This window comes from Diadema setosum, chromosome 9, assembly GCF_964275005.1.
Source record: "Diadema setosum chromosome 9, eeDiaSeto1, whole genome shotgun sequence".
NCBI lineage: Eukaryota > Metazoa > Echinodermata > Echinoidea > Diadematoida > Diadematidae > Diadema > Diadema setosum.
In genome coordinates this window covers 35,877,431-35,899,699 of record NC_092693.1, presented here as the reverse complement: position 1 = coordinate 35,899,699, position 22,269 = coordinate 35,877,431, and the positions used below count along the sequence as shown (strand labels likewise).

At 38.5% G+C, this 22,269-nt stretch overlaps 1 protein-coding gene across 1 annotated transcript; it reads left to right on the top strand.

Annotated features, from left to right (window-relative positions):
- The first annotated feature begins 7,832 nt into the window (after positions 1-7,832).
- Positions 7,833-18,219, top strand: LOC140233347 (ubiquinone biosynthesis protein COQ9, mitochondrial-like). The gene is made up of 6 exons (XM_072313455.1): positions 7,833-7,923; positions 8,904-9,255; positions 10,031-10,217; positions 11,278-11,433; positions 12,284-12,337; positions 14,328-18,219. The coding sequence occupies exons 1-6, from the start codon at positions 7,833-7,835 to the stop codon at positions 14,361-14,363; spliced, it is 876 nt and encodes a 291-aa protein (XP_072169556.1). The 3' UTR covers positions 14,364-18,219.
- The last annotated feature ends 4,050 nt before the right edge of the window (positions 18,220-22,269 follow it).

Here is a 22,269-nt window from a genome sequence, read left to right as displayed (position 1 = left end):
GTGTCGTTACCACCAAGTGCCTGCATGAATGCTGGCACACTTAATTGGAATCAGTCCTGATGGGTCCAAGTGCAGAGGATCTAAGGGGCAGCAGTACAACCCCCAAATAAGTGTCGTTCATACGCCGATATGCTGATTTTCACTGGGCTTAATGCTTTTAATAAACCTGTATATTTTATGTGGATTTTGCCAGTTGTTAGGTCATCCTGAATTTCAAATGCCTGTATGAACAATCACACACATGCCTGTGTGTTGTCATAGAAGTGTAGATTACAATCTGATTCTGAGTATTTTTTTTTTTACTTCCAAAGTCAAATTTTAGACCTTTTCTTTTTCAATTTGAATGTGTAGAAATATACACATTGTAAAGGACCTATTACTATAGAAATTCATGTTGACTTGTTGCTTCATACTTTTGTATACATCACACATTCATTAAAGGGGTACCGAATGCTGAAACAATGTTAGTTCATTTTAAAAAACATGTTTTTATTAGCAGAAAATCATCTGCCTAAAGTTTTTTAAAAATTTGTGTTGCCAGAAAAACCCTGAATTATGGTAAGATTTCAGGATAGTTTGGCCCCTCAGCTGTGTCCCAATTTCAGCTAGTTAACCACAATGACGTCAAAGTGGTTACGTTGTCGCCCAATTCTAGCGAAATGTGCGCAAGGTATAAAGCATTTTGTACAGTCTAGGGCGCGACACAACTGCAATACGCGAACCTTGGTAACCACTTTGACTAATAAAATCATGATCTTTTAAATGAACTAAGATTGTTTCAGCATTGGGTACCCCCTTTAAAGGGGATTCTAGGACAACTACCTAATAGACAGCCCCGGTGAACTACCCTCCAGGAAACCACCTCCCCCCCCCCCCCCCCCCCCCGAAACTGACGACTGCCCCCTAGACAACTAACCCCCCCCCCCCCCCCCCCCCCCCCCCCCCCGGAAAGTCAGCCCCTGACAACTATCACAAGGACAACTGTCCCCAGGACAACCAACCACCAAACAACTATCCCTTGGACAGGTACCCTGGGGTAGGGTAGTTGTTTGAGGGGTAGTAGTCTCGGGGGTAGTCGCTGGGGGCGAGCTAGAGCCCCCTCCCCCTACGTATTTATGCCTCCGCCTACCAAAGTTGGTGCCAGAGGCATTATGTTTTCTGGTTGTCTGTCCGTCCTGCCATTATAAAAACAACAATGGCCCTGACTGGCCATATAATACCTCATTCTTTGAGTTATATATTCATGTTCAAAATCTGATGCATGAATGAACATCTGAGAAAACAAATTTTGAAGTTCTTTGCAATCAAGTTTTATACATGTATGATATTAGACCACTAGTGTAAAGCTGTTTACTTGGAGCGTTTTGTGTAATGTATAATATCGGTGATGTACATTGTGTATATAGTTCTGAAATAACAGCTCGTTTGTCCAAAGATTTTTTGGCAATCTAGAGCTTGTGGCGGCCAGCCCCACTGGTTAGTATTGCAGTACATGTATTAGGAAGATTTTACTGAATGCAATTTCGTCTATTTGGCAATTTAATGTGTAATTGGTAATTTAAAGGCACAGGCTTACCCTGAAAGAGCTGGGTTAATTTTTAGTCTTGTTAGATCCTTTGGGGGGGGGGGGGGGGGGGTGATCACATTGTGGCCTGGAAAAAAAGTCACATAAAGTCGTCGTGGCAAAAAGTTTTCACCTTTCACTGCTTCCTCGTTCTTGCAATACAATGTAACTCAAAATCCATTTCAAACATGATGCTGGTATGTATCACCATATAAAGACGATATGATTAGATTTTGGGATATGTAGGTCGAAGGTCAAGGTCATAGACATCAGTTGCTGTGCTGGTAGACGTTAGCCTTGTTAATGCGATATCTCCAGACCGATTTCAGGCATGAACTTCTAACTTTGTGTAAGTATGTATCACCATAGGTAGATGATCTTGGGTATGTAGGTCAAAGGTCAAAGGTTAGAGAGGTAAATTCTGAAATTGAAGGATTTTTTGCCTTGTTTACACTATTGGAGTGTTGCAAGAAAGTTGCAATTAATAGACCGGTTTACTAATGTATGCACAGATCTTTAATTTTGCACACGGCCGCAACCTCGGGCAAACAAAGGATGCGAGCCTGCAACGTCGGCTGCTGCAGCCGTCCCCGATACATCCCCACATGTAGACTTACGTGTATGTTGTGTACATGTGTAAGATGCATCAACTTCGACTTTACCTCGTGGCATTTCGTGTGGCTCTAAATCAATTCCCAACCTTAGATGAGGGAAAATTCTGCTGTGATCAAACGCAATTTGGACTATAGTTTCGATTTTATTGAATTTTGGCTTCGATTTTGTCTTCAGTAGTTCTGAAAATGGGTGGAAAACACTGCTGCTACGGAACATACAACAGTATGACCGCATCACTTCAAACTTCAATGATTCTAAGCATTATGATTGATTGTGAAATCTAAACTAGACAACGAATCTCTCATAATCGATATGTTTCCAAGGATTTTTTTTTATAAGTTAGACTCAGACTGATTAAACTTCATGAAATAGAATGGCGATTTTGACTTATTTTTCTATTAACAATAACAGTTAGGGCCTAGGGGCCTAGCCCTATATAGACTAGATCTAGAGTAGATCTAGACGTAGACCTAAAATTAAAAACAAAAACAATGATAGACCTAACCTCCCTGACATTCGCAGTAGGCAACATTTATTTCCCCCGTTGACTTATTCATCACAACCCAGGTCTGGTACGTTGGTTTGTTGAGGTATGTCCGGTCGGCCTAACCTCACTAAGGAAAACACGAAAAGAGCTCGTGTCCGAAACCTCGTTGAACTTCAGGCTTGAAACACTCCCATCCGCGAAAAGACGGTAGTCGTCAAATGACTTGTATCCCTTTAGCTTTTACAGTCATAGTCAGTCCGATTGATGATCAGGTAGTTGAACACGTCAAAGAGTCCAAAATCTGTCAAAGTTGGATGTAAACCCAGCGAGCTTGTTAGGATCGGAGAACAAGCAGCCTACCAGAGCGAGCTTCTCCTGCAGTGACCGGCCGGTGTCCGCCCGGGAGAGGTCGGGATCGATGGGCAAATCCAAATCGGCTACGGCAGTTGCACTAGTTTGATGAGTTTCTCCTTGTTGTAGCCGCTTGTGCTCACACCTATATCCCTCAAATACTCAGTTAATTCCTTAACTGTCCAATTCTTCCATGGCTTGCTCGAACTTTGGCTAGAACTTGAAGCTGACGCCATCTCAAAGCAAGATTATAGCAAACAAAAGTTGTCGATAATCCGCAGCGAGTAATGATCGTAGACAATACACGCGTGAATGCAAAAACAGTGTGGCGCGCGCGTCCGCGCTTATTTCGCTTGCCCGACCTAGTTACAATCACTAGGGTCGCGTGGGGTTGACGTCATTATGCATATCATTAGTAAACCGGTCTATTGCAACTGATTGTCACTGGCCAATCAAAATCATTGTTGCATGCATGTCTTCTTAATAGGGCAGACCCTGAGCCAATCAGAATGGTTGTTTCAAAATTAGCAATTATTTGCAATTGATTGCAACTTTCTTGCAACACCCCATATATCTCAAGAACCACTTGTTCCATTAACTTCAAACTTGTACTTGGTACTAGTACATGTATGTATCACCATAGGAAGACAATCAGATTAGATTGTGACAAATGTAGGCCAAAGGTCACTACCATGAAAATTCAGGTTTTTGCATTGTTAACAACACTCTTGAACAATTTGAGCCATGAACTTAAAACTTGGAACAACATGTAGTATTCATCACCATAGTGAGACAAACTGATTAGATTTTTGTTCACTGAGGTCAAAGTCAAGAGGTCATTGATGTCATTATACATATGAAGTTGTTGGGTTGTTTTAGCTTTGTTATCATACATTCATATACCTCAACTATTTTGTACTCACGACTAGGAGGATGTAAAGTGATCAGACTTTGGGGTTATAAGGTGTGAGGTCCATTGTCAAAGAGGTCAACTAATATGTATGTTTTTATTCTGGTTATCACAATAATCAAAGTACAATTTGAGCCATCTATTTAGAGGAGGCATATAGGAGATGCAGTCGCATTCATCTTGTTTTGGTTAATCAATTGTAAAGAATTTCAAAACTGAGTTGTATACTGCACTGCATAGTATGCCTTTGCTCATGAAGATATTGACAAATACTGTGATAAGCTGTTTGCTGGGAACATTGTAAACATTCAATTTATAGGACTAACTTGTCCAGCCCACCAAGGTTAAGGTATTAAGATTAAGGAATCATTGTGATATCTGTCCATTATGCCGTCAAAAAAAAATGTAAAATACTTTGACCAAAATTTAGTAGGTACCGGTATATTACAAAGTGTGGGTAAAGAAAATGAAACCCAGATTAATTTTCAAATCTCTAAAATTAGTCATTGGAATAACTTTTGAACACTAGTCTTAATTTAAGCCTTTTGTTGGCAACATTTGCTGAAGTCTGATTGAGCTCAAATCTTTTTGGTGTGACGATTGCAAGCAATTTAAACCTAAAAATGCCAGGCTATTTGTAGTCTTGTGTGTGTGTGGGGAGGAGGGGGGGGGGGGCATTATGGCCCCCCTACAAACTTAGCCGTGGATTGCGCGATCACAAATCAGCATGCATGTTGCCTGCGTCATAATCTACAAAATCGTATATTTAATTTCCTTCAATGATTTTATTGTTTTAATTATGCTAATTTATACATGAAATCAGAGTTTTTGCTCTGAATCACTACATAAAGCTCAAAAATGCTATTTTTATGCCTTCGCCAACGAAGTGGCCGGAGGCATTATTTATCTGGATTTTGTTTTTGTTTGGAAATAGGATATTGTTGTGTTGTGTGTTTATGCAATAAAGACTTTCCAAAGTTTCATGCAAATGTTGTACTTCAGTGTATTTTTGTGTCAATTACTGTAAAACAATACTTTAATTTAAATGGTATTTCACTGTAAATTGGGTAAATTTACCGTAATTTACTGTGGAAAGTGTACAGTATATGGGGTAAATTACTGTAAATTGGGTAAATTTACAGTAATTTACTGTGGAAAGTGTACAGTATATGGGGTAAATTGGGCAGGTTTACAGCAATCTACTGTAGGAAGTGTACAGTATCACTGTAATGTAACCAAAAAATTACAATACATTACTGTAATTTAACCAAAATTTACAGTAGCTACCATTACAAAAGTTTTAAATTTTACAGCAAGATACAGTAAATTGTACAGTATCTCCCTGTAGATATTAGAAATTTACAGTAATTTACCGTAGGACAAAGTTACAATAGCTTACTGTAAGATGAAAATTACAGTAAATTACTGTGCAGCAGAGTTGCCAGCAATTTACTGTAAAAACTACAGTAAATTTTTTACAGTGTAGATAGGAAATCACAGTTTTGGAATTCTCTGATGTGAATTTGATGCATAATTATAAGCAACTCATTTAAAAAAAGAAACAGTTCCCTCTCTGCTAGCGAAGGGATGTCCAGTTGTGTTACTTTACTGTTATGCCAAGACCATGAGAAATCTTTCTCACAATAATGACTAAATATGAACAACTTAACATTAACTGAAATAAAGGCTTCCATCAATCACGTACTATGACGATGCAAAATGCAACAGAGTGTCGTCTGCTAGCACTGATAATTCGCTGCTACCTCATTAGTTTAAACATCAGCCAGGAATGGAGAGGAGCTAAAGGAATCGCATGAGAGCAGCTAATTGTTACACAATACTAGCATCGTACTACAAATCACGTTCACTGTACACTGATGGTATGGCTGTGTACGTGTATGACGACCGCCGAAGAGAACGTGTAAAATGGCAAGCTTTCTTGGCAAACGCTTTCTGTCGCTGATGTCCTGCAGATATACCATCCTGACTGACTCAAGTCTTGGTAAGAAACATGAAACATGAATATCACTTATGGTAGCGTGAAATGAGCCCATGCCATGGGCATGGCCTGCCATTCTGTTGCAATATTCATAATGGGATTGCGACAGGCCGATTGGCCGCTCGAGGCCCTTCCTTTTCCATACGTTTTGTACATCTAGAGACAGGTTAGAGTAGGCCTAACGTTACACAGCATAGGTGCTCTGTATTTACATATCGTACATGTACGTATGGTACACAGCTAGTTTCTACAGCTTCAGCGAACCCGTTGCCGTAGAACGGAGCGGAGCATTCAGCAGGGATCGAATACATGTACACTCGGTATCACTCAAAAAACGTAGTAGAATCTGTGCTGACCATGTCCAAACGTCGTAGAGCAGCTAATTACAACTTGTGGCCTAACTAGTTTAACACTAAGTTACAGCTTTTACCCTACCCTATATCCAGCCGCATCAAAACTCCTGCTACGACCCCTGTCAGTCAATCATGATTAAAGGGAAAGCAAACCCAAAGAGCAATGTGGATTGAGTTAAAGCAGCAACATTAGTAGAGCACATCAGTGAAAGTTTGAAGAAAATCGGACAATCGATGCAAAAGTTATGAATTTTTAAAGTTTTGGTGTTGGAACCGCTGGATGAGGAGACTACTAGAGGTTATGACGTATGAGTGGACAACAATACAAAGAAAATATAAAGAAAATTTCACAAAAAAATCATTTTTCATGAAAATTTCAAATTCCATCAACTTGATACTGACATAATGTTAAGGGTAGCAATTATTCCCCCTGCTTTCTGAAAGCGGTAAGTCAAGTGCTCTTTCATAATGCTAGAAAAGTGCATTTGTGTTGATTTTCCTTTATATTTTCTTTGTATTGTTGTCCACTCACACGTCATAACCTCTAATAGTCTCCTCATCTAGCGGTTCCAACACCAAAACTTTAAAAATTTATAACTTTTGCATCGATTGTCCGATTTTCCCCAAACCTTCACTGATGTGTTCTACTAATGTTGCTGCTTTCACTCAATCCACATTGCTCTTTGGGTTTGCTTTCCCTTTAAGTAAGAAAAATGATGCTAATTTGTCATGTTCATTTATTATGAAGCCATGGCAATGTCAAGGCAGTGGCAATGACAATGTGCTACAACGTATAAATGGCCTACCGGCTCGGGAATGTCCGGAAGTCGTCTTCTTCTTCTGGTTCTGGGTGATAAAATTGACTTTCCAGAAGGTTACGATTTTATTTTTAAATAGGCCTACTTCACAACATACAACTCAGATTTAGTTACACTTTTCCGCATATGATTCGGCACGCCGTATACCAGGGTACCGTTGTAACCCGGAGTACCGCGTTGTATAGCGCCATCTCATGCCCATTATTTATAATGCATTTCCGAACTCAGATACGACGATTCCGAATTCGGATGTACACGGCAAAGTCGTCGCAATGTGAACTAGCACCATAAGTGTTTTTCGAGGTAATTCCTAGCACCACACCGTTTTGTAAACATCATCTACCGTAACTTTTATTTTCAGAAAAAAAAAATAATCACCGAAAGCCGAGAAAATTCACCCAAAATCAACTGTATTTCTTCAAAATTTGATCATGGGGGCTGCCATCTTTATAATCTTCTATGCGTGTGCGAATGGTCGATAATAAGAGATGAAATGCGAAAGAAAAAGGTTCAATTTAGATAATTGGAATTTATTTCTTAGATTAATAAAATATTTACGTGGATTTCTAATGTTATCATTAAAAATATTTCATTTAAATGATTTTCTTATTTCATTTTGTATTCATTAATTTACGGGGTAGTAGACTGGCAACTTCGTCTGCAATTGATTATTACACGTACACTGCGCTACGTAAGCACGAATGCTAGCATTACGCCAGCGCAACGGCCATAGTCATGGCGTCTGCGTGCAGTGATGGCCGTGCTAGCAGCGGATACAAGGACCTACTCAAATCTCGCAAAAAACACAAGAAACTCAATAGAAGAGGTAAACTAGAGAATGCCAGTACTAACAATGATATGTACAATAGTATCAAACAGTTAAGATTATAACAGAGCAGAAAATAATTATCAGTTGCATGCATTAATTGTTGTATAATCACAAATAAGAAAACATTTTTGTGCATAATAATACTAAAAAATATTTTGACAAATTTTTTGGTACGCCAGGGTACAGAGCTGAAAAAAAAAATAATTAATTCAACAAAATGGCGAATTTTCATTTGGTACCCCAGGGTACCAAATATTGCATCATATTTCTGGATGGGATTGACAGAGACTCCAACCCCCCAAGCATCTTCTGATCTGGAGATTCTCCCGCCTGCAACCCCTAGCAAACGGGAGACTCCAACTTGATGTGCGTGAAGCGCGTAATCACGAGCGCGAAGTTCCTTGCGGTTCGGGAAGCTCTAATAATTAGGGTTCTTGATGCTCTCTCGTGCTTATTTTTCAACAAACGAAGACAAAAAGTAAGAAATCATTTCAAACGGGAGACACAGAGCCAGGGCGGGAGAAATTAATTCTCAAGCAGGAGAACAGGAGATTTTGTAAAAATGGGCTTTCGGCGGGAGATCTCCCGTCACTCATACTGCATTGATATGCTTGCTCTCTCACACATGCACACACACACACACACACACACACACACACGCATACACACAACCACAATACTTGCATTATGCAGGAAATGAGTATCGTACACCATACCTAGGCAGTACATATTTCACAGTGTTTATATTTTTGTGAAGTTGCCAGTCGAGACAAAATCAATGACTTGCAAAAATATTGCTCCTGTGAAACAAATGACCTTCAGTGTAATGTGTTCCAAGGACAAGGTGGGAGATTACTAATTTATACCAGTAGATTGGAGTGTACTATGAACTAGAGTATAAAGTTGTGCTCATACACCCTCCTATTTGTGAATCGTAAAACTTTCCATTCTTTATTTTCATCCTCAATATTATCAAGGTGTACAAAGTAGGTTATTGTCATCAACGCTGAGGAGCAGACAGTCTGGGACTAGCGACCACTCATCTTCCTCATCTTCAGAAGGAGACACCCAGTCAGCGGAGGATGAACCCACTGTGGATGACATCAAGAGGATCGTCCTGAACACGGCGCTGGAGTTTGTGCCCGTCCATGGCTGGACTGTCAAGTCACTGGCGGAGGGAGCGAAGCATGAGGGCTACCCCGGTGTGGCCCACGGCATGTTCCCCAGGGGCGGGGGGGACCTCATGCACCACTTTGTGAAGGAGTGCAATGCTCAGCTGGCAGAGCAGTTAGCAAAGGAGAGCAACCAAGAAGTAGAAGGAGGAGAGAGGTGTGCCTATACCAACAAATCATCATTTGAGAAACCAGAAGGATAATTAATGCTGCAGATTGTATTTGATTTACACCCTTATGCTTTTCAACAAATCATACCATGTCCTTTCAGGGTTTCCCAGGTGTAGTCTCTACACTGCCAAGGCAAATCTAAAAGCTTGCAATCAGGGCCCCATCAGTTCATAAAAAAAGTTGATTAGGATAGCAACTCATACTGGAATGGCAATTGTCATAGTAACGACAAGAATCTAGCTTCCTGATTGGCTGTTGCTATTGGAAGTTGCCATTACAGCAAGAGTTACTGTCCTACATCTTTTATGAAGTGGGGCCCTGATGGAATTATTTATTTTTATAGGCGTATGTAGAATATGTTTTTTCATGCAAATTGATGATAACATGATGAGAAGTAGAACAGCTATCTCATGTTCTTGTTTACCATATCACCCTCTTGGGTTTCTTGTTTTGTTTATTTGTTTTTTGGTGTGTTTTTTTAAGGTTAATCTGGTTATTAAAAGTGTCCAAAGTATATTATAGTAAGCTACCAATATCTATGTAGTTAAAGAAAATATGATTGATTGTTTTGGAACATACTCATGTACACAATAAGGATTAGGTATATCATTACTCTTCTACATTCATTGGCGAGGTAAATCAAGCTGAAGAGAATATTCAAATATTGCAGGAAAAATGCTAATGTGGATGTTTGCTATTTGTTAATGTGCATGATTGTATTTGTAACAAAGTAGCAACTCTCCTCTCCTTTCTGTGCATAGGAAGAGGACTACAGCTTTCATTCGCGATGCCCTGGAGGCACGTCTACGCATGATTACCCCTTACCATGAGACATGGCCAGAGGCGATGGTACTCACAGCTCGACCAGAAAATATCACAGAACACTTTGCCAACCTGGCTAATTTGATGGACACGATATGGTTTTACGCCGGAGACAAGTCAGCTGATGTAAGTCTCACAATACGTCGTCGTATACTGTGATCTCTCAAATTATGCATGACATTATGTTTTCTACAGGATCCTGTCTCAAATGGCAGTTACCTGAATGGAAATCATCACGGTGTGAATTTTTTTTGTACCTTTCAGGCTATATGACACTAGCGCAAAGGTAAAGGTGTACAAAAATGTAATGCATGCCAATTTCCATTTACTGTAGTATGTGCTGCCGAAACTCTTGACTGCTGTGGCAGCAGTGAGCTGTTTGAGGTTCCCATTTAGTTGCTGTGACCATCTGCAAAATTCATCGTACAGGGCAGAGTGCCCCCCCCCAAAAAAAAAAAAAACTCTATTGCAGGAAAATTTTCGCTTTTACAGCAATCAGTCATAGATACTATATCATGTCATAACGAGCAAAAATTTTCTGGCCCTCTCCATAGTCATGTGTAATACTGTAGTTCAGTTAGAAATGATTGACTGATTTCAGGAGATCACAGAATGTTTGATGAGTTTTGGGAAAACTCTGATGAACTTGATTTAATGGGACATCGTGTGAATTCTTCCATTCAACACATGAGACATACACGGCTTCAAGATGATACACAGTTGGTTGTCATGCGGGTTTGTCAGAGAGTCACAGAAGTAGATGAGGTAGCTATGTAATTGCCATTGGTGCTGACATGCAAATGGTTGACATTCTATTCATCCCGCAAATGTACTGGTACCCTTTACACTGAAGGATCTTCAAACGTTGTGGATTATTGGATTTTTCTTGTGGTGGTAACTAAAGTATGTATATTATGATATCTGTATGAATGTGAGTAGACAGTAATGCTCAGTAAGCAAGTTTGTTTCAATCGAATAGTTCATTTACATGTAGATCATTCTCAATCACGTTATGAAAGCATCCATCCCATTTGATGATCCAGCTTATATAATCAATACCAAATGTGGACGAATGCCAAATGGTTGGCACATAGAGGCATCCGATGTGAATTGCACTTGTTATATATATGGTGGTGGTGACAGTGTTGCTTACGGAATATTGTGCTTACTTGCCTTGTGTTGCTAGTTCAACTGGTACACCAAGCGAGTGACGCTTGCGGCTGTGTACAAGAGCTCCGAGTTGTGTCTCATTCAGGACAAATCTCCAGACTTTGAAGACACCTGGACCTTCCTGGACAACAGGCTGGCTGATTTCACCAGATTAGCAAAAGCCAGAGGAGAGGTAGGGATTGCATCCAATCATAATTTTTTTTTTTTTTTTTTTTTTGGTGTGTTGAACTTTTTGTTGTTGTTTGTGTTTCTTCAAGTTAGTTTCTCTGAATTTACAGACAATGATACATGCCAGCCAGGAACACTTATCTTTTTTTTTTTTGTTTTGTTTTGTTCTAGTTCAACAACATTGTATACATAAACATTGTTCAGGCTTAAGTGAGTGAGTGAGATCAGAGTGCAAGAGTGCACTTTTGAAATTAAAAAACAAAACAAAACAAAAACAGACCAAAACAAAAAAACACAAGGTATCACTGACTGACTTAAGAAATTTGGATGTTGGTACATATGATTTTACTGTTTGCTTAAGTGTGCATTCCCTGAAATACATGTAATAGTGAATAATTGAATTATGAAAAATCAAAGTTTATATTTTTCGGTTCAAAAGTTCATTTGGGCAAAGCAGGCATTAAGTCAGTCACTTGGGCAAGGCAGGCATTAAGTCATTCATGATTTCTGATACTCTCATCAAAGTGTTGGTGTCTTGTCAATATCGTAGCAGTATGTTTGATTCAGTTATGTCTATGCCTTGTCAGATATCTAGTGTATGCAAATCTGTGAGGTACCAAATGTGGTGGTTGTGGAATAATGTAATTAATGGAGAAAAACATGTGTCAATGTCACATACATGATGGGATCAGAGGTAATATTTTCACATTTTTTTTTAGTTTGTGAATAGCAGCCGATTTGTGAATTTTGGGAAAATAAATACTTTGTGACATGTATGGTGTATGCATAAAAAGGTAACTTTTGTGTATCTGTTATTTTTAAGAAGTTCTGATTGTATTCATCCTCCCTCACAGATGGAGACTGCTGGTGCAGCTTTCAAGGATTCCATGTCAGCAGCAGTTATCACAGTGAGTTCATGTGCTAGTATGCTTATCTCATTCATCATATCAGTCTTGGGAACAGGATCATGAGGGAGGCTTCTACTCATGAGCACTCCTGCCCTCCTCATGAGTACCTCTGCTGGTTCCCCCCCCCCCCCACACACACACACACACAGCTGCAGATTAGTGCGGTTTTTATATTTTCCCCTTCTTTATCTATGGCTTCTTTCTGCTAGACACATGTAGGGTTGCAACTGATTGACGCATTGCCCTTCATAAATGTAAGTAAGCACTGAACTAATCGGTGATCTTCGAGTAGCCATGAAAAAAAAAAAAAAAAATCAGGGACATACATGCTTGTGTAGGATTCAAACATACGACCTCCTGGGGCCCGTTTCATAAAACTTGTTATCAGTGACAACTGCCACATTTCTATGACAAATTTGCTCTCAGCCAATCAGATGCAAGGATTTCAGTAGCTTGTCACATCTATGACAGCTTGTCACTGATGACAAGTTTTATGAAACAGGCCCCATCTCCAGACAGGCGTCATCTCCACTAGACCATGGAGCTTCCGTTGGTTCTAAATCCTTAGACCATGCAGTGGGTACTGCATATTCAATCAAATATTTTTATTTATTTATTTATTTTTTTTTTATAATAGTTACTGCTACTGAAAAACACTGATTAATTTGGTGCTTATTTACATTGATGTAGGGCAATTTGTCAATCAGTTGCAATAAATAACTTGACGCAAGAATATTATTAATTTCAATAAATAAGCTGTATAGTATGCTTAGAGTGCAGGTAAATACACTGCACGAAATTAATCAATGAAGAATACTTGTTTTAAGGCAACATATGTTGGTATTACTGTGTCTGTTTAGAAAACAACTGAGTAAATTTACACTCATCAGTTCACACATTCAAAAGAATTACGTACACAATTACTACAATTTGCATGTGTATGTCAATTTCTGTATGTGTTTACTGGTATGATTTAACATATGTGACCCGCTACAACAAAAAGGTCCTAAAGTCGCGCACGGCCGAAGCCGTGAAAATCGAGTTTGAAGTCAGAGCATTAAAATTGGCCAAAACTTATGATTTTCTGATTTTGATATATTATTGGAGTCTAACATGTCTTCTATCATCAGTCGAAATTTTGAAGCAAAATGATCAAAGGAAAGACCAAAAAATAGCGTTTTCTGAGCCATGTTTTTTGGCATTTCAACGAAGCAGAAACTGGTTCGAAAATTTGGATTGAGCACCACAGATAGGTTCCGCCCCTCACAACGACCAGAGTGATCTCGTTGGTCAGTTTGCTGCTTGCTGCTAACCGAAGCGTGAAGCTCGCACACTGCCCAGTCGACTGGTGCGTGCGGGTGGGGTGCGCTATGCTCAGCCGCTTCTCACATCCTGGTCACTGATTGGTTGGTGAGGAGACCGCCGACGCTGATGTGCTTGAATGAACTCTTCGGGGGTTGCTAGGGCTTACCTTCTATTGTCCAGAGGTGAAAACTGACTTGCGTGTTCCTTGATCACGATTGCGTCGAAAGGAAGACTTTTAGGGCGCTTTTCTTGAAACAGTTATTTTCCAGACGTCTCGACATGCTCTCTTTTAAACATCGATATCTCCGCAGCTGATTATTTTTATAAAATGTGTTATATATCAATTTAAAGCAGAAAGATTAGGGGATTATATCATACAATTTTCAAATAATCGACCTCGCCCGACTTTAGGATCATTTTGTTGTAGCGGGTCACATATTTATGTGCATCCAGAAAGTACTGTAAAGCAAGAAAAGTTCACGACATGAAATTTTTGTGAATTGCCACTGGCATTCAATGCCTATAGTGTAGACAAGAACTTTCGCGTGCATTTCAGTTTTGAGAATCTTTACCCTTGCGAAATTTGCAAGATTGGAAATGCGCACAAACATTTCAGGTTGTAAAGTTACTCAATTTGACTCTAATATTAAATTTGTTGTGATTTTGTGCGTCTTCTTTTCGACAGGCGAGAAATGTGGCAGGACTGAATGTGAGAAACTGAACACTTGGAAGTTCGTATTCCAAACATGATGACAATAATGAGAATTCCCGAGGAGAGGAGCTAGGAAGAGTTGATGTCTACGCATCAAGGAACTGTTTTGCAAAGCAGCTGTGAAGAGTACGTGGTTCCCTGGAAACCCCTGCATTGAATGTGGATTCAGTTTGTATTCAACTCCCAGCCTACTTTTACTACCTAGAGCAGACATTACACTACGATGAATGGTACTGTAGATGGGGATGATTAGGTCTGAGGTGCTGGATGGATAAGCGTAGCCCAAGTTTTGTGTCACACATGATTGATATTATGACTTTGTCTCCTGCAAGACAGGGTGCTACATATAAGCACTTGTTTGATTGCCTGGGTCAACTGAAAATCAAAGTCGGGCTCGTGTTTTGGAACAATGAGAAAACAAATGCTTGCCCAAATTGGACAAGCGAAAAGTTTTTAAGCCATCTTTTCTCACTTTTCCCCTCTTCAAACCCGTGAAGTCAGTCATACAGAAGCCCAAAGATAATGGCTGTTTAGTGATGCAACGCATTTTAATTTCATTTCAGCTAGCTTTCCAATACTGACGTGAAGAAGCCCCAGTGCAATGCAACACCAAGACTCGATCGAACCAAGCTTGTTTGAATAATCCAGTGTTTTTGATGTGTTAATCAACTTGTGTTGCTTATTCAAATGATTGTGTTTTATCAAGCCCTTGACTTACAAGTGATTTTCTTTGAGCCTTCAATGTGTCATTTTTGCGTATTTGTGGACTTTCTTTTTTGGACAAGTGAATTCCATATTTGGGCAAGTGTCCTGCAACCATTCAAAAATCTGCTTGCCCAACTGGGCAAGTGGTAAAAAAAAAATTATGTAGCACCATGCAAGAGTTTATGTGATTTCTTTGTATATGCTTGTAGGAAGTAGATGGAACTTAAAGATATTGCACAGGCAATTCCTATGCAACATACACTCAGTATGGCAATGTACAATGTTCTTTTTATTTAAAGTTCTACAAAAGTGTTCCATTACCTTCTCAACACTTATGTTCCATAGCTCTTACCTTCTTTTTCCTGAGGCTTCCACATTTTAAAGATCCGAAATGGAGAGTCAAACTGAAATTAGTGCATCAGTTGACAAATCTTATCTCAAACTCTCTTGGCAGTTAAGCACTCACAAAATTGAAGTATTCTTTAGATTCCTTTGTATTGTCAAAAAGTTCCTGTTTCAGAAGAATATCTGGTAGGTCCTTTGAGAAATTTCTTTCATTGTCAAACTAATGAGCTTTTATGAATTGTACCTGAATAGAGACAGTCTTTAGTATTAGGACTACAGAGATACTTTGGACAAACTAAAATAGGATTTTCTTCCTTGAGCTGGAGGTTTTGGGTTTACTTCCCTTTCTTTCCTCAGCTAGAGTCATCTTTCTCTATGGTGACTCTGCCAGGACTAGCCATAAGATACAGATACCCGCCCAGACTTTGATGTTGATATGTAGTGCTGTTCAATAGGCATTAAGCATTCAATAAGAGAATGATTAAGCATACACGTCTGTGAACCACGACAGAAATACAAATATATGGGCCTGGGAACACAGTAAATGAGGCAGGTCATATTTGAAGTTCTCTGTTTCAAAGAAACATTGGAGCACTTTTATCTGGAATCTGTTGGGGAAGGGGAGCCTGGATTCTGAGATACGGAATATCTTCCAAGAGGAATGTTGACCTACCAGTAAGCCCTACTGAAAAGACAGTAGACATCCATCTATTAAACCTGAAGAGCAGGAGGAGGAGAGAACATGGCCTCCATGGTGGGGAACATAAATACCAGTACCCCTTTATTTTCAGAGGACACTCTCGAGTCAAAAGGGCAATGATGGAGTGGTATAAAAGAAGATATTTTTCTTCATAAGAGATAGTGGATTGCGTAATAAAGCAGAATGGGAGGTATAGAGGTCAGGAGTATTTTATTAGACTAGAGGTTGAACCCACTTGGGGTACACTGTGTTTCCAAAGGTGAAGGAATTTAGACTCGATCGCTAGAGGTGGGATTCATGGGTGGCCCTATTCATTCACTGCCTACTGGGGTACATTTGAAAACCACAAATAGCACCAGTCAGTGAATACAGTAGAGTCCCATTATAATGAAGTCCTCGGGACCGGCAATTTTCTTTCATTATATTGAAATTTCGTTATAACCGGATAAATAAACAGTAAAAAAACATAGAGAGGATAATGCTGCGGCCTGAATTTTCATTTCGTTATAACCATGTTCGTTATAACGGGAGTGCACTGTATGGGCATCGAAGTGTACACTCATCGATAATGGTAGACTCGGGTCGAGATTATTTGGCTGTGTGTGTACTTCCATAGAGATCAGTGATAAAGCTCTACTCAATTCTTTGTGGGAATTCTTGAATATATCCGAGCCAGGAGAGCCATGCCACTCTATGGTATCTCTACTTCACAGTCTCTTTAAAGACCCTTGCAGCGTTCTTCTCGTGGGTGCGACATGGAGGAGGAATTTCAAACCCCTCCTTGAAATTGAGGGAAGGAGTACCGTTGGTACAAGTAAAATGACCTTGAACAGGAACAGCAATACCTGCTAGTTACATGTACATTGTGAATTTACAAAACATTACAGAGGTAAATAATGTAAATTACCAAGAGCTCTGGAAAGTGCATCAAAGGTCAAAGCTGCCAGCTGATATCTTTTCATCATATTTAGTTGTTTTTTCTTCTTTGGATTTTATGAGGAAATATGATCATGAAACAAAGTTTTATTTTACCCTAAAAACATGGGATAACATTCAGAGTATGTGCAGTTGCCATATTTTTTAAAACAAAATATGGTTTCTGCTTTTATAGTACATTTACGTTTATTGCTTTGTTGCATTGTGCTTTGTGGTTCTTTGTTCTCAAAATATTGACAGCCCAGGTACCAGCATATTCCATACTTCGAAGAAAATCAACACTTTTCAGTATTGTAGTGTGCAGATCAAGGACAATTTGGTCAGATGATGTAAATGATAATAACACTTCTTCATGGTGATTGTAACAGAGATGCCAACAGTATATTTACTGTTTCTTTCTGCTTTTTTTTTTTTTTTTAAACCTGCAGCTTTTATGGAAAATACGCATAGGGTTTTTCCCAAATAGTAGTACCATGCCTGTAATTATTGCAAAAATGTGAAAATACTCCTTTCCACCAAAAACATGCCTTTTCATCCACCAGAATACAGCAGTGCTGTTTACAAGGCTGACATCCCAGTTACAGGGATGAGAAATATCAGTCAAACTGAACCAAGTGTCGTGATTATTGTCACAAATCAGGAATCTGGAAGAGGAATAGGCCACAACATGAATACAAGACGAGTTTATATACATTGATGTGATTTATTTTTTTTTTTTTTTTTTTTTTTTTTTACAATTTAACATAATAATATTGGAATTAAAAACTTCTTGTGTCAGAAATACACTTTGTAGACAAAGAAAAATAAATAATGCCTGATGTTATACCATTTGGAGAGTTCTATGTGGGAATTGTATCTTGAAAGTGTGCACCGGTGTGAATGACAGTTGTGAAATAGATATACGATGTAGCATATTTTGTGGGATTTGAGCCAAATTATGACAAAGCTGACATCAACATGTACCAAACTGGAAACCATGATCACAGCATCATCACTACCACGTTACTGATGTTATTGCACGTAACCCATTGAGGACAGACTGATTTTGCTATAACATACATTTCCCGTAGACACCTGCCCGAGTATACTCGGGACTAGTCTTTAACGGGTTAAGCAACCAATTTGTTTTTATTTTTTTTATACACGTCATTGTTTTGAGATAAGTTAAAAAATAGAACCACTGTCACAATGACTGTGCTGTACAGAGTGTTACAAATGCTGTCTTTCCGTACATCTTTCAAAGTATAATGAGTGTGGACATTTTATTCCTTCCTGCAAACTTCCTAACTGTTGAATCAATTACCTTTTTTTTTTTTGCTTATATACTGTTAGTGTTAAGAGAGGAGTATATAAGCCAAATGCTGTTTCATGGACATCTGTGGGAAGTGGAATTTTTTTTTTTTGCTTCCTTTCAAATGCCGTACTAGATAATCTAATGACTATTTGATTGTCTAATCAGTTATCTGATAACTTTAATCAGTCTGATCTTTTTCAGTGGTATGACAATTGAATTTATTTTACTTTTTAAAATGGTTTACTGTAAATCGTCTGTTGAGAATGAGAAGGGCGATAAGTTGTCTTGAACACAATGGGTTTAGTGGCAACTTAGCGCCCTTATCATTCTCAACCGACGAAATTATCTTCCTTTTCATTCAGTGCTGTCATGTAAGATAACTTATTGATTGCTTGTCTGGTTTGACAGATGTGTTTGTGATATCTGGGATTGTTCGTTTGATTCTGGTTATTATTATTATTTTTTTTATTGTAGACATTAAGGAAATTGTGGCCTATTTTTGTCATGTCAGAGCAGTTAAAGTGCCACAAGTGTAAATAATCCCCTATCAGATTCAGAGAGAGATAGAAAGAGAGGGAGAGATTGAGTGGGGAGAATGGAGTAGAGGAAGAGAGAAGTAGAAATAGACAGGAGGAGATATTAAAGGACAAGTTCACCTTCATAAACAAGGATTGAGAGAATGCAACAATATTAGTAGAACACATCAGTGAAAGTTTGAGGAAAATTGGACAATTGATGCAAAAGTTATGAATTTTTAAAAATTTTTGTGTTGGAACCGCTGGATGAGGAGACTACTACAGCTTGTGAGTCATATGCGTACAACAGTATACAGAAAATGTAAAGAAAATTCAACATATTTTCACTTTTTTTCGCATAATAAAAGAGCACTTGACTTGCCTCTTTCTAAAGGCAGGGGGAATAATATTACCCATAACATTTGTCGGTAACGAGTCGGGGGAATGTGTACTTTTTTCAAAAGATGAAATTTTGTGAAATTATCTGTATATTTTCCTTATATTGTTGTACGCATGTGACATCTAAGTTATTCACACACTGCAGTAGTCTTCTTATCCAGCGGTTGCTGCACAAAAACTTCAAAAATTCATAACTTTTGAACGAATTGTCCGATTTTCCTCAAACTTTCAATGATGTGTTCTACTAATATTGCTACATTCTCTCAATCCTTATGTTTATAAAGGTGAACTTGTCCTTTAAAGAGAGATATGGAGATAGAAACATATGCATTTGCAAGGTCATGTTAATTTCTATTTCCCTTATCTATTAAAGGTATAGTATGAAGTAGTTTGGCACATGCGTAGCTTTAAGTGGGATTTCCAGTCCAGTTGAGAGTTATTGTGAAAAGGAAGAGTCAAATTCTATATGTGCAACAGTGACATTTGATCAATGTTGGATGAAAAAATATATGAATATCCTTGGCACTAGGGTTATAGGGTTTGAATTTTTATAAGTTAATGAATTATAAATAAATTGTTTAATAATAGATTAATGGTTAAGAAAGGAAAACAGTGAAGGCTTAGCTAAAAGACTAATACAATGTACAATATATGAACAAGGCTCGACATTAGCATTGGCCTGGTGGCCCGGGCCACCAAAAATAGATGCCAGGCCACCACTTTTTAAGAAATTATGTTTTGGTTGCCTGACCGAGCTGCCAAATTTCATTGTCATGCCACCAAAAAGAGAAAGTTAGTGTCAAGCCTTGATATATATGTATGTGAGATATGAGAAAGGGAGGAGAAAATGGTGCATAGTTTTGACATCATTATTCCTCTCGCTGTTCCTCTTTTTTTGGAAAAGTGCAAGAGTTGAAAAGTTGGTCTCCGCCGGGAATCGAACCCGGGTCTTTGGCATGGAACGCCAACGCCTTAAACCGCTCGGCCACAGAGATGTTGTAGCGGTTCAGGCAGACCCAAGCTCGAATACCCGACGGACCAACCTTTCAACCCTTTATGCGCATGTTCCTTTTTGGGGCAGAGAGTTATGAATAACAACCAGCCGCATGCCCCAGCTGGATCTTCTAATGAGATTCAAAATATATAAATATATAAATATATAAATATATATATATATATATATATATATATATATATATATATATATATATATATATATATATATATGTTTATGTATTTTATTTTATTTTTTATTTTTTTTAATTGACTAAAACTTTGGGATGAGGTTTATACACAGCTCAATACTCAAGTTGTATGGCTATCTTGATCGCACAATGCTATTTGACTTTGTCATGACTGTGATGCGTCTTTCCTCCTGTCTCCAGTGTATCCAATCTCAGCACATCTGCTTCTCACACTGATCTCTCGTTCGGTTTATTCAGATTACTCAGCATATGCTCTTAACAATATCTTTATGTGTGTGTATGTGTGTGTGTGTGTGTGTGTGCGTGAAAAATATGTGTGTGTATTTATGTATATGTAGCTATTTAACAAGAGAACACAGAAATATGCTGTACAGCAAATGCTTATTTTCTATTCAAAATTTTCTGGCGCCTTGCTGTTCACCAAGGATTTTACAGACAAGTTTCTTGAGTAATTTTTCTGTTCCCCTGCTATAACACGTGTTTAGTGAACACATGGACAACTAGAAAAGCACTCTGAGAGCGCAGTCCTCCGCCAAGCATGCAGCTCATTTCCACCACTGATCTTGTTCTTCCATAGAGATATCAGCGATTTCCACCCATACGTACTTACTTGAGTGAATGAATGAATGAAATGAAAATGAATGAATGAAATGGCCCGATTTCCTAATATAGATTTCCCAATATAGAAGCCCTTGTTACGTCATAAACCCTCAGCTGTGCGGCGCGCCTCGCCCTAGCAGAAACTAGAGCACGCACTTTAGTGCGTGCATGCAAACCTCAAATACATGCAGCCTAAACTCCCGAGTTCATTGACCCTACCTGCCAAAATATCAAAAATCATTCATAAATTCCCCCCAAATTCTCGGATCACTATCAAAAGTTAATCGTTTGTTACTTGTGTCATTTTCAACCTTTCCTGCAAGTTTCATCCCAATCCGTTAACTACTTTTTGAGTTATTTTGCACACGGACAAACTAACTAACTAACTAATGAACAAACAAACCAACGGTAACGAAAACATAACCTCCTCCCTTGGCGGAGGTAATGAAATACTGAACACACACAAATAGAGTCAACCTTGTAAGTCAGCCTTGCATAAGTCAAATAATCACCCGAGTCTTTTCAAATCTTCTTCTCTTTATATTCTATTGATTTTAATCCCTCATAAGTTGAATTTTTCGAAGTCAAACCTATTTATTCAGTCCAAATAGATACGACTTAGGCAGTTGACTGTATGGCACTAGGAATGCTCAAATTATAGTCATCCCCCATTGACCAGATTTCACAAAACTCAGTCTTCCATATTTTACAATGGCTCTATTCTTTGGAATACATTAATCAAGAGCAGTAAGACTTTAAGTCAATTTAAAAGGCTTTAGAGACAAAAACACACAGACAAACAAACAGTAAAATGTACCAGAAGTTATGAGTATTCAATGTTTGTTGTAAATTCATGTGGTTTATTTAATAATTGCCTTCATTGAATGTAGTATTGTAACAGGTTCTTTTCCCACAAGATTCTTCATGTGTCCTTTTTATGATTTCACCATATGAGATGTGGTGTGATAAATGTGTTTCGAAATTTGTAAATGCCATCCTTATGCCTTGAAATGGACATAAAAGATGAATGGGTGCAATTGTGTGTGTGTGTATTATATACGCATTAGTTATGCATTGTACAAGTTTATCAACACACTGCGCATGTTACATGATACTGTTTTTCTCTTCGACGAGGACTCAACGCTCCTCATTAAGTGGTTCTGTCCACTCAGATTTTTTTTTTCAACTTGTTTGTCTTTACTTTTTTTTTGTGCAT

Coding starts and splice junctions, on each gene's coding strand:
- LOC140233347 (XM_072313455.1), top strand. CDS start 7,833: ATGGCGTCTGCGTGCAGTGATGGCCGTGCTAGCAGCGGATACAAGGAC. Junction 7,924..8,903: donor CAAGAAACTCAATAGAAGAG/GTAAACTAGAGA, acceptor AATATTATCAAG/GTGTACAAAGTAGGTTATTG. Junction 10,218..11,277: donor CCGGAGACAAGTCAGCTGAT/GTAAGTCTCACA, acceptor TTGTGTTGCTAG/TTCAACTGGTACACCAAGCG.